Source organism: Aspergillus fischeri, genomic scaffold, assembly GCF_000149645.3.
Source record: "Aspergillus fischeri NRRL 181 1099437636264 genomic scaffold, whole genome shotgun sequence".
Taxonomy (NCBI): Eukaryota; Fungi; Ascomycota; class Eurotiomycetes; order Eurotiales; family Aspergillaceae; genus Aspergillus; species Aspergillus fischeri.
In genome coordinates, this window is record NW_001509762.1 from 2,588,404 (window position 1) to 2,603,864 (window position 15,461).

The following is a 15,461-nucleotide window of genomic DNA, read 5'->3' on the forward strand; positions in this document are numbered from 1 at the left end:
TGTTTCTCCTTTTCCTCCTAACCCTTGATTGTCTTGTCATTCTTCCTTTACATTGTAAGGAAGTGTGTTTACTGGGACTTGGGGATTTTGGAACGTGTTTTGGGAGATAGACACGTATCCTCAACCGCTTGGATTGTGACATCTTGACAGACTGTACACTTCTTTATCAGTCTTATCGTAAAGGAGTTCCTTTTTACACCTCACATACTCACCATGTCGCGACTATCGAGTCGCAATGGCGCGGCCAAGCCGTTCACTGCTTGGACCACTGTCTTCTACCTCCTCCTTGTCTTCATTGCGCCACTGGCCTTTTTCGGAACAGCACACGCTGAGGAAGACTCAGTACAGGACAACTATGGCACTGGTACGTCTTGGATATTGTTTTTCTGAAGACATGAAGTTCTCGTGCTAATTCGTGCTGCCAACAGTCATCGGTATCGATCTGGGAACAACATACTCGTGTGTCGGTGTGATGCAGAACGGAAAGGTTGAAATCATCGCCAACGACCAAGGAAACCGTATCACTCCTTCCTATGTCGCCTTCACTGATGAAGAGCGTCTGGTTGGTGACGCCGCCAAGAACCAATACGCCGCGAACCCTACCCGGACCATCTTTGACATCAAGTGAGTTTTGCCCGTCGTGTTTTGGATACCCGAAGAGTTTGTGCTAACCTCTGCCAGGCGTCTGATTGGACGCAAGTTCGATGACAGGGACGTTCAGAAGGACGCCAAGAACTTCCCCTTCAAGGTTGTTAACAAGGATGGCAAGCCTGTCGTCAAGGTCGAAGTCAACAAGTCCCCCAAGATCTTCACCCCCGAGGAGGTTTCCGCCATGGTTCTTGGAAAGATGAAGGAGATCGCTGAGGGCTACCTCGGAAAGAAGGTCACCCACGCCGTTGTCACTGTTCCCGCCTACTTCAACGACGCCCAGAGACAGGCTACCAAGGACGCCGGTACCATTGCCGGCCTGAACGTTCTCCGTGTCGTCAACGAGCCCACCGCCGCCGCTATCGCCTACGGTCTGGACAAGACTGGTGATGAGCGTATGGTAATCGTGTACGATCTTGGTGGTGGTACTTTCGATGTCTCCCTTCTGTCTATCGACAACGGCGTCTTCGAGGTCCTGGCTACTGCCGGTGACACTCACCTTGGTGGTGAGGACTTTGACCACCGCGTTATGGACTACTTCGTCAAGCAATACAACAAGAAGCACAACGTTGATGTCTCCAAGGACCTCAAGGCCATGGGTAAGCTCAAGCGCGAAGTCGAGAAGGCCAAGCGTACTCTGTCTTCCCAAATGTCCACTCGCATTGAAATCGAATCCTTCCACAACGGCGAGGACTTCTCGGAGACTCTCACTCGCGCCAAGTTCGAAGAACTCAACATGGATCTGTTCAAGAAGACTCTGAAGCCCGTCGAGCAGGTGCTCAAGGACGCCAAGGTCAAGAAGTCTGATGTCAACGACATTGTTCTGGTCGGTGGTTCCACTCGTATTCCCAAGGTCCAGGCTCTCCTTGAGGAGTTCTTTGGCGGCAAGAAGGCCTCCAAGGGTATCAACCCCGATGAGGCTGTCGCTTTCGGTGCTGCCGTTCAGGGTGGTGTCCTCTCTGGTGAGGAAGGTACCGGCGATGTCGTTCTCATGGACGTCAACCCTCTTACCCTGGGTATTGAGACCACCGGTGGTGTCATGACCAAGCTCATTCCCCGCAACACCGTCATTCCTACCCGCAAGTCTCAGATCTTCTCGACTGCCGCTGACAACCAGCCCACCGTCTTGATCCAAGTTTGTAAGTGTTTGCCATTGTACTTGATTGAAGATATGGAGATATACTGACTTATTTCAGATGAGGGAGAACGTTCTCTGACCAAGGACAACAACCTTCTCGGCAAGTTCGAGTTGACGGGTATCCCTCCCGCTCCTCGTGGCGTGCCTCAGATTGAGGTCTCCTTCGACCTGGATGCCAACGGTATCCTGAAGGTTAGCGCCAGCGACAAGGGTACCGGCAAGGCCGAATCCATTACCATTACCAACGACAAGGGTCGTCTGTCCCAAGAAGAGATCGACCGCATGGTCGCGGAGGCTGAGGAATTCGCCGAGGAGGACAAGGCTATCAAGGCCAAGATTGAGGCTCGCAACTCTCTGGAGAACTATGCCTTCAGCCTGAAGAACCAGGTTAACGACGAGAACGGTCTTGGTGGCCAGATCGATGAGGATGACAAGCAGACTATCTTGGATGCTGTCAAGGAGGTGACCGACTGGCTGGAGGACAACGCCGCCACTGCCACCACCGAGGACTTTGAGGAGCAGAAGGAGCAACTGTCCAATGTGGCCTACCCCATCACCAGCAAGCTGTATGGCTCTGCACCGGCGGATGAGGAGGAGGAGCCCAGCGGACATGACGAACTGTAAAATTACTTTAGAGGGATTTACGGAGTTTTGATATGTTAATTGATTCATTATGGATTTTCCTTTGGGAATAAGCCAGAGTCGCCTCGATATATGATAGAGGCCAAATACATGATACCTCATTGATATGGTACCTTCTTTTCGCCGAGACTATTCACGTACTGTACAAAGCAGTTGCTCAATCGAGCGCAACAAATCCCGTACTTGCTTATGTAGAGTACGCCAACAGCGTGATGATATCCAGAGTTCCAGACAGCTCAAGCGCTGTTCTGGATGTAATCCCGGACCACCTCTAGAACGACCTGGTGATCGTGCTCCTGCTTCAACCCACTCACAACAATGACGCCCACCACACCATCAACGCTCCTGACCCGAACAGGGAACGCACCGCCGTGGATGGCATAGTCATCCGCAGCACCCCCGCTCGAGCTCTTGAGCGCGAACTTCTTCACAAACGCCTCCTCCACCTCGGACGCGCTGAGCCCCGTGCTCGCCAGCATCTTATTCCGCAGCAACCAGCTGGACACGCCCCACCGCAGCACGGTATTCCGCTTCCGCCTCACCCAGACCTCATTGTCCGCGACGGTGCCCGGTTCCGTCGCGCACTGGAAGATAACGTGTGGCTCGGAGCCGCCAGTTAGAGAGATGGAGATCAGGGCTGGTTTGCGCTGGTCGGCGGGGAGGGAGAGGATGCGGTCGCGGAGGGCGAGGCCGAGGGACCAGGCGGTTGCGGAAGTGAAGGAGGGGAAGATTACTGCTGTGGAGGATTCTTGGGCCGCGAGCTCGCGGATCTGGTATTTCTCGTTAGCGATTGGGGAGGGGTTGAGGGTTGCGGGGCTGGCGTACGTCTGTGCTGGTTGGGCCGAGTGGTTTGTCCATTTTGAGGGGTTTACGTGTGTTAGGAGGAAGGTGGGAAGTGGGAGGAAGAGAAGAGAAGATGGAGAATGAAGGGTAGGTATATATGCTGATGGTTCGGTGAGTCTATGGAGAATCTATGTGGTTTCGATTTGTCGCATATGGAAGGGATCTGAAATTAGGGAAGGTCCTCCCGCGGCGGGGTCTTCATGACGTCGTCGGCGGAAGGGAGATAGTTGGCCGGGAAGAGAGTGAGCATCGATATCTTCACTTGAGGATAAAATATCTGTTAAAGAGTATATGGAGATTTCAGTTTGAAATTTCAGTATACAGAGGATAGAAGTGCTTTAAAGTATGCTGGTAGAACCCACCAGTCTGTCCGGCTGCCGGCATGCATGGACAGCGCGGCTTCCCCTCATCTGCAGACTGCAGGTGCTTGATCATCCTGTGACAACACGAACTCCACTTTCATGACATCTCCATCAATTTGATAGTAGAGGATACGGAATACTGATCGGATGCGCCGACAACTCACCAAAAGAGCATGTGATGAGTGTATATCTCGCAAGGTGAAGTGTAGCGGCTCCTCGCCTTGCGATACTTGCCTGAAGACGTCCAAGGAGGCGGGCTGCACGTACCTCAAGCCACCAGGACGGAGGGGACCAAAAGCCAGGCGATATAGCAGCAAGAGCAGGTCCGCCAGTGATGGATCGATTGGCCATGCTCATACGGAGGAAGCTGCTGCAAGAACCCAGTCGGTCGAGAACCGTCCGGTAATTCATGCTGATGTTCATGCTGATACTGAGGGGGACGAGTCCCTGTCTGCATCCGACTGGAGAAAGGAGACATGCATTCCCAAGGCGATACTGGTCTATATTGTGCGGCTGTACCAGACTTTCTCGTACAGTGTTTGGCCGGTGGTCGACGCAGATGCGGTTTTGCAACAGCTGGAGAACGGCACCTGCGATGCGCAGACACTTTGCTTAGTGCTGGCGCTGTGTGCCGCGACGATGGCACAGTTGCAGCTTGCTCCCATGGCTGGCGATGATGGCCACATGGTGGACAGTGGCCTGCTCAAATTGGAGTGTATGCGGCTTCGGGAGCGGAGTGATTACAGAGAGAACCTCGACGTCAAGGGTGTACTTGTTTCATTCTTCCTGCATGTGTATCATGCAAAGATTAACCAACGAAAGTCAGCCATGCTCTTTATACAGGAGGCCGTCGCGAGCGCGAGACTATTAGGATTGGACACGAACGAACGGAACACTTTCGTTACGGATGGTGTTGTTGCAAACGAGGAGATTGTGTTTCTGTTGCTGTGGGTGTCTGAGAGGTAGGTGACCATAGACCTGTAAGCACACTGAGCAGTTTGCGGGTACTGATACAGCATAGAGGATATGCTATGCATCTTGGCGTGAGGCCTTCATACAGTGATCCAGTTCAAGTCCCAGATGCAGCACAACTGGCAATGAACCCTCATGCGTGGGGGTTACTCGAGCTTTTCAGTCTCTTTGTCACATTCGACAAGATTCGGGCACAACGATGCCGTAGTGGCAGTCTGGCTCAAGCTCTATCTCCAGCTAGTCTAGCTGAAACCGAAGCGGCACTGTCGCTCCTAGCCTTTAACTCGGACCATCAGGCATCCACACGACTGGCGGATTGTTATATCACCAGAGAATGGATGAGGACAATTGTCTGGCAGGAAGCACTATCTCGGCATCTGCTATCCTCGACAGCTACCACCGAGGTGATGACCTTTCGATTCCCTGTAATTGTCGGGCGTGACCTGTTGATGTCCCTCCATGGACTGTCTGAAACAGACTTGCTGCCTTTGGGCCGGGACCAGGTGAGTCTCATGCAGACTACTGCAAGATATTGTCGAAACGAGGGAATGACGCTGGATATAGCTACTGAAATGTTTTGAGGTTGCCAACTCGCTGGCAGATACCGTTCTCTATACTCCTCCAAGCTCGTTTTCGCGTGCCCTTCAGGTCGGGCCTCAGGACTTTCTACACGCTTTGTATCAGAAGATTCTGCCCTTTCTGGAGCATGATCCGATGCTGAACTCAATTCTTCGTGCGAAAACAGCAGAGGCTTTGGTGATGGCTCCTGCTCGTTTGAGTGTTGGGCTTGTTGCCAGGCTAGATGTGGAAGAAGAGAGCATCTCACAGCAAAATGACCGCGTTCATTGATCGAACTACCATTCTTATTCAGCAGCCAAAGATAAGAACGACTGACAACGATACCCGATACCGTTCTCGTAGGCGGCAGCCCATTCAGGATTCGTATCCAAAGCCGAGCTGATGCAAGCACCAAGCAGCATACCGATACAGGTTGGAATCGTGATGCCCAGAGTGGTGTATAGGAAGATCTTGATCTTGGGGGTGTTGACTGGGTAATGAACGTAAAAGTCCGAGACAATGGAGCTCCAGGATGCGCTGGAGCCGTACACCACACCGATCAAGGTCAGAGCATTTCCTGACCTGGTGAGACCGGTAACTGTAGCAGGGGCGGCTAGGTTGGCCCGATGCGCAGACTCGCCGTAGATGATCATGAAAATGATGAAGAATAGGATCCAAGCGTATTGCTCATACATCAGGACTCCCCTGAGACCGACGAAACTGAAGAGAAAACTGACACACGCAACAATGACCACGCCCACGGCAATCGACACGCGGCCATCGGAAACGGCGCTGAGGGCAAGACCGCCAGTGATGCAGTTGACAGATGCCCATCAGAGTTGCTCGATCACGTTCAACGCAGCGATAATGGATGAAGGATAGAATCCTAAAGAATATCTAGAGATCGCAACCTGGCGAAGACCAGTACCAGGGCCCATAGTCGCGCACCAGCCCTAAGGGGTAAATGTAAGCCGCTGGAAACCCAAAGGGGAAGAGCAAATCGCGCTAGGAAGATCCAGAGAAATAGGAAAAGGTATGCGAACCGTCACAGCGGCACCAAGGAACGTCGCACAGATGGTGATAGCAATGGTCTGTCCCAAAGACAATCCAAATTCTTTTCCCAAGAACCCTGTGCTAAAACAACTGATGTTGATCGTAGCAGACGCCCACATGAAAGCCATCGCCAGGGAGTTGGGAGGTTTACGATTTTCCGGAATAACCCTGTCAAGACTGTGTGATTCAATTCCCAACTTGCGATCCAGCACCTCTTCATAGTAGCGAATTCGAGAGAGCAAGCCACGCGGTTTGACTGGCTCTTGCTTTTCCACTGGGATGGAGGCTGGCTCAGGGTGAGCTTTTTCTTCTGCATTGAGACTGCGTGGATCCATGTCGAGGATATATAGGCAGCTTGGATTTGGCAGGAAGCCACAAGACAGCGTCCCACACAAGCCTTTTTCCTACCCTTTACACAGGACGGGCGTGACAACTTTTAAATCGGGGAGTGAGCTTAGCTTGGGCTGTCCCGTCAGGACGCGGAAGTCAATCTCTGCTATCTTCTCAATTTTTTTCCCCCGAAGATTGGACGACGATTTGTGGGGCTATTGGACTTCTCTCGTTGATGTTCAACCGTCAACTTCCACGAGACCACAGTCTGTGTGTCCCAGTGCCCCAGAGTTAATCCATGATCCATCAAGTCTAACCTCCAAAGTCCGAACGACCAGGATTGCACTATTCCCATTTCTCACTGTTTCGCGCCACTCGCGAGCGCGGACCTAAATCGTCGTGAGATATGATAGAGTGTTCGGATACCAAGGACAGGAATTGAGTTAATTTTGATAACAAAAGCAGCTTTTTCTGGTCTGTCTACGCAAGTAAATTGTCATCTACCTGCCTGTTCTACTTAAGCTTTTGGGTTGCACCCGGCCAGGCTTGGCCTTCGGGAGCATGTCTCCGTGGGTGCACTGAACCGACAACCCTAGCTGTGGGTCGGAGAAATCTTAAGGATGAGTAGTGAGTACCACTCCTTGAGAAGCTCGAGAAGCAAGTTGATCGTCAGTGATATTCGGTGAAAAAGCGACCTACCTTAGTATATAGAGGACAGTATTTGACACGAGCCGTACGACGCACGAGGAAGTCCCATGCATCAAGTGCAGGATTAGACCCCCTGATCGGTTTTAGTAGTCTAGGCTTTCCCGAGGCCATAACCACCTTCTAGACTGATTGCGACAGTTTAACACACGTGTCGATAGGCACTCTTTATATTCTATGCTTCCCCTTCCCGCGATCGTTGAAGCTGTCCATAGGTTATTCTGTAGGGGACGCCTTATGAACCTATTTGTGCTAGCACTTCCCGCATTAGATTAGTAGAGGGAACATGGTCCTAGTGGTAGATAAAGGTAAGTTTTGGCAAGCCGAAAGTTTCTCTTAGCATTGTAGGATGGCTTAGTGAGAGGAATTGACTGGTTTGTTGTTGCTTCAGTCCATTGGATGCAAAGTATCAATATATGTATGGAAGATTGATGCAAGCGATTACGATGTTTAACCTCTCTTGAATGTGCAGCAGCCCAAAGCCATTCGTATGGTATTAATCTATTTACTGAGATTCGAGCAGTGGATACCCATCTCTCAACACTCGGTTTTTCTCTTTTTTTCTATTTGATAACCTTATCCAGTGAACAATGAGCAGATGTTGGGCATATATATATAAGGTCCACTACAACCAATCCATTATTCTGAAGAGTAATTCTAGACCTCCATAGACTCACATAAACACAGAAGATTGCCTTAGAGCATGGAATGAGACATTCTACCTTGTTCAGTTCCTGCCATCGAAGTGAACAACACCAATGTTTTTTCGCCATCCTCTCTCTCTTGCGATTATGGTGGATGGACTTGGCAGACACGACCTCTGGGCGGAAGCCTGAGGCCAACACGTTATGTACCCGCACCGTGTTCAGTTCCCAGACACCCAATTGAGAGGGTTGATTGATGTCAGCTCATTCATACTCTGTTGAGCGAAATAAAATACTTAGAACTGAGTTAGCTCTATAGAAGTATATTTAAACAGGGGACGACATTGGATGTTCAGTACAACTGGTGGGAGGGACGAGACTCTGTCGGCTCCGCCCTCGAGCGACCCGAACAGGAATTCACCCCCGGCCTTTCCACTAGTAGAGTACTTCGGCGAATCGAGCTGTCTGTCCTCTTCCTCCTCTTCTTCTCCCCCCCAAATTATTCTGATCATCACTGTCATCATTGCCCGTCAAGCACGAGCATTGACTTCCCTTTCGTGCTCGTTCCTCCTCTCTCCTCACTCATCCTTCTTCTCTTCTCTTTCTCTTGATCACGTTTCCTCTCAATTGTCTTTTTATTTATCCTCATCCCCGCTAATTTGGTGATGCACTGTCCCTTTACCTCTTAGCCTCCACAGATCAGCAATTGGTCTCTACTCTTCTTCTCCAGACATTTTGGGTACAATATTTGGCTACCGATATCATTAGAAACTCTTTGTCAGTTTCATTTACACTTTGTTTATTAGCGGTGCTATCTTTGCTCTGGTATGCTCAATGTTCCTGTATTGGCTTCTTCCTAGACGGAGATCACATACTAATCTATGCCTCGAGAAAGGCTTACCTATTAGACTCTCTCCTTCCCTCCCATCTCGAGTACATAATTTCTCATTCTCGGTGTCAATTGACGATATTTGATGATGGCTTCTCAAGTACAGAGCAGCGATGTTAACGGTGGGGCCAAGTCCCTTGCGGCCATGCTGGAGGAGGAGCATGCCCGCAATGAGGCGCATAAGGTGACGGTGGAGGATACCGTGGACGAAGAGGATCTGCTGCATCCCCCTCCATCATTGGGAAAGGACCAGCAGACTGTTCCCGCCCAACCCGCAGCTGCAGTCGAGGAAGCAGTCGCCGCTACACCCTCGACTTCCAATGCGGCTCCTAAAAGGTCGCCTGCTTTTGATGTCCGCTCCGAGGAGCTGTTCCCCGCCTTGGGAAGTGGCCCTAAGCCCAGGGCACCTGCTGCAGCCACTTGGGGTGCCAGGCCCTCTGCCGCTGCTGCTCTTGCCAACGGTGCCGCTGGACGCCCACAAGCGAGTATGTTGTTCTGCCGCCCTTTCTGTACTGCGGCTTGCTCTAACCATTTATCGATCAGCAGCGAGCGATGTCCCTAGAATCATGAGTCTTCCCGGCAAGCACATGGAGCAGCTTCGTTTAGCGCCCTCTCAGATGATGCCGCGAGCACAGCTCAAGAAGCCTCTCAAGGATATCCTCCGCGACATCTCCAGGCGCTCAAAGGCCACTGTCGATATGCGGGGTGGCCCTGGAGGCTCGATCATCTTTGAGGGCAAAGGCTCGGTCGAGTCCGTAAGACAGGCTCTCAAGGAGGTTGCACAGCAAGTAGGATCCAAGGTAGATATCTTCTTAATTGATGTTCCTCGTTTTTCGTCAACTCACGAGAATGTAGCAATCGGTCCGCATTCCCATCCCAACATCCGCCCGCGCCCACATTATCGGCCGGCAAGGTGCAATTGTGCAAGACATTCAACAACGGACGGGTGCGCGCGTCCAAGTGCCCCGCGCCGATGACTCGGCCGCAAAGGATGACGAAGACGACAACGACACGATAGACGTCCTGATCGAGGGTGACGCCGTTGCGGCAGAGATGGCACGCCGGGAAATTGAAGCTATCGTCAAGGAGCGGGCCTCCAACATGAGCCTGCGACTCAAGTCGATTCCAGCCGAATTTTTCCCCTTCATTGCGGGTGCGCATAATGCGAACCTGAAAGCTATCGAGGAACGTACCAAGGCTCAAGTGCATGTGCCTCGGTATGATACATGGCAGAGCCAGCCTCCCCCGCAGGAGGCTGAGCCCGGACGAGTGCAGTTTGTCCCAGCTTCTGATAAGCACATTCAGATCACTGGAGAGCGCACTGCTGCACAGGAAGCTCGCGCCGAAATCGAGAGGCTTGCCGCCGATCTGCAGAGGCGACTAACCCTTCGGCAGTTGGCCATCAACCGCGGGCAGCACCAGTTCATCCTCGGGGACGGAGCCAATGCTCTTCATGACTTCCTTGCTGATACCGGCTGTGCTATTGTGCTACCACCGGCATCCGATGACAGTGAATTTCTCACTATCACTGGACCGCAGGACTGCATCGAGGCTGGTATCAATCGTGCAATGGAGCTTGCTACGAGCATGCAAATGGCCAGCATTGACTTGTCCCGTCAGCATCCCAACGCTCCTGCCGGACCTCATGCACACGCACGTGCCCTCACCCGGTACCTTCAGCAACGACAGATCATTCGGCAATTGGAGCAGATGTACGATGCTCGTATTGCACTCCCGCCTAGCGCTGACGGCCCTGTGACCTGGGAGGTTTACTCGCGGGACGGCAAGAATACTATCCGTGCACGGTCTGACATCATGAACTTGGTCCAGGCTCACCCTCCTGCAAGGCTTCGCTATGTCTCTGTCGATCCTTATTACCACCCGTATCTTGAGTCCCATGGTCTCGGCAAGCTCCGGAACGATTACGGTGTCCATCTCCTCGTTCCGGATGAGCTGGATAGCTCCGATGTTGTTCTCGTCTATGAGGGACCGTCCGCCGCCAACTCGCTGCCCGAAATCCCGCGCCAGAGGCCATCCCCGGCCGAGGTAGCTGCCTTTGAAAAGTCCCTGCAGGAAGCACAGGATTTCCTTACGCAGCTGCTGGGAGACCAGAATGATATCGTTGCTAAGTCCGTTAAGGTTCCTGCTAAGTACCAGGAGAAGGTACGCAAATTCATCGCCCGCGAACAGCAGGCAAAGGGTGATGACCAGATTCCTGTCCGTGCTCTCGTTGGAGATGCTCGTAATGATAAGTGTGACGTATCTCTGCGCGGTCCATCCCGTCAAGTGGATGAGTTGGTGTCAAAGCTGCAGGACTTCGTAGTGGGGCAGGAGAAAGATGACCTCGAAAGAGGCTACACAATCTCGTTCGACTTCCCTCAGAAGTTCGCAAACTTCCTTATTGGCAAGCGAGGCGAGAACATCAACAAACTTCGCGAGGAATTCGATGTTGACATCAAGGTTGACAACGGCAAAGTCGAAGTCAAAGGACCCAAGGCTAAAGCGGATGCTGCCAAAGCCCGCATCATCAATCTGGGAAAGAAACTGGAAGATGAGACAACTCACGTTCTGAAGATCCCCGCACAGTACCACCGCGAACTTATCGGCCAGAAGGGAAGCCAGGTCAACAGACTGCAGGACCGCTACTCTGTCCGCGTTCAATTCCCAAGGGCGGCGGTTGCAACACCTAGCTTCGACGATCAATCCGTGGCAGACACTTCTAGCGAAGTCGGCGGCTCTCGTCCTATCCGTCCCAACCAGGCCCCTGATGAAGTCATCGTCAAGGGTCCGAGCAAGGGTGCGGATGCCGCCAGAGATGAGATTTTGAGTCTGTTGCAGTGGGTCATTGACCACTCTCACTCGGCTACAGTATCTGTCGCTCAAAGTCAGATCCCATCTCTGATCGGCCAGCGTGGCCGTGAGATGGACAAGCTTCGCGCTGATACCGGGGCGCAAATCGACGTTCCGGGAGCTAATGACGCGCCCGACGCTTCGGGTCGTGTGCAGATAAAGATCAAGGGCACAAAGCAGCAGGTCGAGGAAGCAAAGAAGATTCTGCTGCAGCGTTCCAGCGAATTCGACGCTATTGTCACCAAGACGATTGATGTTGACAAGAAGCATCACAAGGCTTTGATCGGCGGTGGCGGTAAGTTTGTGATGATATAAGTATCTCGTCCATCTTAGAAGCTAACTCGATGCCCAGGTGCGAACATTCGCAAGATCGTTACCGAAGCCGGTGGTCCTTCCGACGGAAGTGCGTCGCGCATTGTCAGGTTCCCCCGGCCCGATAGCAGTGAATCCACTATCAAGTTGGAAGGAAATGGCAAGGTCGTTGAGAATATCATTGCTGCTATCGAAGCTTTCGTAAAGGAACGCGAAGACCAGGTGACGGTCACTGTCGACATTCCTCCTGCACAGCACAGACTGCTCATCGGCCGCGGAGGCGAGACCAGACGCGGTATTGAATCGCAATTTAATGTCACCCTGGACATTCCCAAACAAGGCTCTGGACGGTCCGATATCAAGCTGAAGGGCCCAAGCAACGCTGTCGAGGGTGCAAAGGAGCATATTCTTGCCATGCTGAAGGATCAGCAGGGTGAAACAGTCGAAGTTCCTCGGCATCTGCACCACGCTATTGCAGACAATGGCGCCTTTTTCCGACGCCTCCGCAATGATTACCGAGTTACTGTTGACCACGCTGGCCAGCAAGTGCCACCCAAACCGGCTTCCGAGGAGTCCCGCGCCACGACCAACGGGGCGTCATCCCTTCCATTGATCACTGATGAGCCCAGCGACTCTGTGGAGGCTCACTCTTGGAAGATTGTCGATCACAGCGCTGCCGCCCCAGACCCAACGCAACCCGCGACCATCCCATGGGTGCTTATTGGAAGTAGCGACAATGTGGCCAGAGCCAAGTCAGCCTTGGAGAAAGCCATTGCTTCTGCATCCCAGCAGACTGCGACTGGCTATCTGATTCTGCCCGATCCCAAGACATACCGTTTCGTTATTGGCCAGGGCGGAAGCCAGATCAATGCTATCCGCAAACAGACGGGATGCCGGATCAACGTGCCCAAGGACCAGGCTCGCGGTGAGGCGATTGAAATCAAGGGCAGCAAAGAGGGACTGGAGAAAGCAAAGGAGATGATCCTTGACGCCGTCCGCGCTGGCCTCAACGGCGGCTCCAGATGAGGCTCATCCTTCTTTTGCCGTCGCTTCTCGGAATGAATGTCCTATTTTGCTTGGGGACATTTATCTCCTTGGACGCCCCTACGATGGTCTTTTACGCATCTGCATTCTATAAAATTCCACTCCATGATCAGCATTGTGTCTACTTTCTATTCTTTCTTGTCCTAAATTTATCATCCTTTTTGTGTATCTTCTATTCTACATTTTTTGAGCAAAGCTGTATTCACGTACTTCTGTCTATCTGATCATCCATAGCGCACTCCACTGTTGAGAGCAGGAGTGAGCCAGTATACCACCTGTCACCACTGCAAGAGGGGGAATCTGAACTGAACCAAGACACATTCAAAAGCGGTCTATTTGACAAAGTGATATAGTAAGAGGGAGAAAAAGGGGGCAAAAAGAAACAAAAGACAGAAGCCAATCGCTCCTCTACTATATTATCCGTAGGCATAAGTATGATCATATAACGTCCGCGAAAATCTGACTTGGCTTCCCCCTAAAGAAGGGAGATACCGAAGGCAGCGAAAGTAAACAGAAATATCTGCTTTGGGTATCATCACCCAGCAATCCCTTGTGAAACAACAGAATCGCCATCAGACAGAAAAGAGAAAACAGTCACTCCGAAACTAGCATCTCTCCTGTATAAAATTTCTGGGGAGTGAAAATTTTTTGATTTGTCGTTCCAGACCTCCTTTTCCCTTGCAGACACATCTACTGCTGCTGAGAATTGGCCTGGAGGTACTGGTAGGCACCGTAAGCGACGGCAGCGCAGACAACCAGGACGGCGTACATGCCGAACCCGCTGGACGAGGAAGCAACACCTGTGGTAGCAGAGGTCGAGGGGGCAGGCTTAGCGCGGGGGGCAGGGTCGCCGGGCTAAATAGCAGAGGTGAATTAGCTCGGATCGCGCAAGTTAGTCACAGTTTAGAACGAAAAGAAACCTACCAGGCGCTTCACAGTACCGACCAGGAGACCCTCGAGGATCTCGCGGGCCTCGTCACTGTGGCCGACGTCCTCGAAGGCCTCTGTGCTGTCCTGGCCGGCTACGTCGAGGAGGACCTCCTCACCACCACTGGGGATTCCGAATCAGTTCTGAATTTGATGTCTGTATGGGGGTATGTGACGTACGGGTGCTCATCGACGAAGCTGGAGCAGTCGTAGACTTTGTCGTGGACGATGAGGTAGAGATCCTTCTTGGTGTTGTGCTCGGAGATCTCCTGCAGGGTGAATTCCTTGGAGGCGGACATTGTGAATAAATTATTCGGTTTATCTGGATTGGTGACGATTGTTAGATTTCTGAGATAGCAGTAGCGATTGAGAGGAAAGTAGATGAGAGGGGAAGAAGGAAATGCGAGCAGTCAGCAGTCAGCAATTCCGTCGGCGTACGATGTCGGACGATAAGGCCAGCGTTTTGCTTTTCAGGTACTTCTCCGACAGGGGAGTAAACACGCCTGTAAACAGAGAAAGAAAGTAGACTTACCAGGAACAGACAACGGAGAGATAGGAAAATTGACTGAAGGTTGAGGAGAGACTAGGGATCGAAGCAATGCCAAAAGACAGATAGACAGATAAGATTGAAATAGAGAAAGAGAAAATGGGGGGCGGACAGGAGGAGATTCGGTGAGGAGAAAAGAAGAATCCAATGGCGGCGGGAAGTTTAGTTGGGCGACCCCGAAAGATACTGGGGTTGGCCTGTGATTCTTCAGCTGGCTTATTCCTCAGGCACCGCTTCGTTTACTGCCGTGGATCTGATCCGGTTATTCCTCGGGCACCTTTTGAGCGATCAATAGCTGATACAACTGTGCTGTCTTATGTATTGCTCTACCACAGTAGTAGTACCTCGCTACGGAGTAGCTGACCCTTCGGAGTAAATATTCTAAAGAGGTGGTCTGATAGCGCCGGATAGACAAAGGACTCCATCTTCCGTCCGCGAATAAAAGGCCGCTTATTTCTCTTCCCCTCGATTCTTTCTGTTACTCATTTTCCGAGATCTAAGGACAGATTATATAATATTCCGTGCATTCATCTGTTCTATTTCTCAATTTCCATGGTCAAGAGTCAAGAGCTGTCGGGACTTCTATTCTAAGAACAGCGCTGACATGCACCGCAGGATAATACTTCCCAATCAGGCCATCAGCAGAACATCTCCAGGATGGATGAATACTCTGGTTGACTGAATCGGAATGGTCTTCCGCTGTCCTTATGGAGACCGGAATCCAGATCTCGCTTCCGACTCCACCTGACAGTTCTTGCCTACGCAGTACATAGACTCATACTCTCATTATCGTTGTAGCTTGTAGGTATCTCGGTCAGACAGTATGGGGCGAAAGATTCTGCCAATTTGTAGCTAACACGATGGTATTGATCACCTTAAGAATCCTGTATTCAAATGTATACATACTTATGCAGGGAGCTTAGATGCAACAGTGAGCGTCTATTCCGCTCATAATCTAGGCGATAGTAAATCATAACCGTGGCTTGATAGTCCACAG

General features: G+C 51.6%; 6 protein-coding genes across 6 annotated transcripts; 3 read left to right on the forward strand and 3 right to left on the reverse strand.

Moving 5' to 3' along the window:
• Positions 1-213: 213 nt before the first annotated feature.
• bipA (Hsp70 family ATPase KAR2) lies at positions 214-2,410 on the forward strand (the record flags this gene model as incomplete). The annotated part of the gene is made up of 4 exons (XM_001260091.1): positions 214-364; positions 429-624; positions 682-1,787; positions 1,845-2,410. The coding sequence occupies 4 exons, from the start codon at positions 214-216 to the stop codon at positions 2,408-2,410; spliced, it is 2,019 nt and encodes a 672-aa protein (XP_001260092.1).
• Positions 2,411-2,664: 254 nt separating this feature from the next.
• On the reverse strand, positions 2,665-3,286 carry NFIA_081400 (DUF967 domain protein; the record flags this gene model as incomplete). The annotated part of the gene is made up of 2 exons (XM_001260092.1): positions 2,665-3,198; positions 3,254-3,286. 2 exons carry the CDS (start codon positions 3,284-3,286, stop codon positions 2,665-2,667), a joined length of 567 nt encoding a protein of 188 aa, XP_001260093.1.
• A 494-nt stretch (positions 3,287-3,780) lies between these two features.
• NFIA_081410 (putative C6 transcription factor) lies at positions 3,781-5,454 on the forward strand (the record flags this gene model as incomplete). Its single annotated transcript, XM_001260093.1, has 3 exons — positions 3,781-4,595; positions 4,655-5,108; positions 5,188-5,454. The coding sequence occupies 3 exons, from the start codon at positions 3,781-3,783 to the stop codon at positions 5,452-5,454; spliced, it is 1,536 nt and encodes a 511-aa protein (XP_001260094.1).
• Positions 5,455-5,468: 14 nt separating this feature from the next.
• Positions 5,469-6,551, reverse strand: NFIA_081420 (putative nucleoside transporter; the record flags this gene model as incomplete). The annotated part of the gene is made up of 3 exons (XM_001260094.1): positions 5,469-5,955; positions 6,112-6,116; positions 6,207-6,551. 3 exons carry the CDS (start codon positions 6,549-6,551, stop codon positions 5,469-5,471), a joined length of 837 nt encoding a protein of 278 aa, XP_001260095.1.
• A 2,321-nt stretch (positions 6,552-8,872) lies between these two features.
• On the forward strand, positions 8,873-12,972 carry NFIA_081430 (putative RNA binding effector protein Scp160; the record flags this gene model as incomplete). The annotated part of the gene is made up of 4 exons (XM_001260095.1): positions 8,873-9,269; positions 9,328-9,584; positions 9,640-11,929; positions 11,987-12,972. The coding sequence occupies 4 exons, from the start codon at positions 8,873-8,875 to the stop codon at positions 12,970-12,972; spliced, it is 3,930 nt and encodes a 1,309-aa protein (XP_001260096.1).
• Positions 12,973-13,680: 708 nt separating this feature from the next.
• Positions 13,681-14,216, reverse strand: NFIA_081440 (cytochrome b5-like heme/steroid binding domain-containing protein; the record flags this gene model as incomplete). The annotated part of the gene is made up of 3 exons (XM_001260096.1): positions 13,681-13,845; positions 13,915-14,041; positions 14,098-14,216. The coding sequence occupies 3 exons, from the start codon at positions 14,214-14,216 to the stop codon at positions 13,681-13,683; spliced, it is 411 nt and encodes a 136-aa protein (XP_001260097.1).
• Between the last annotated feature and the right edge of the window lie 1,245 nt (positions 14,217-15,461).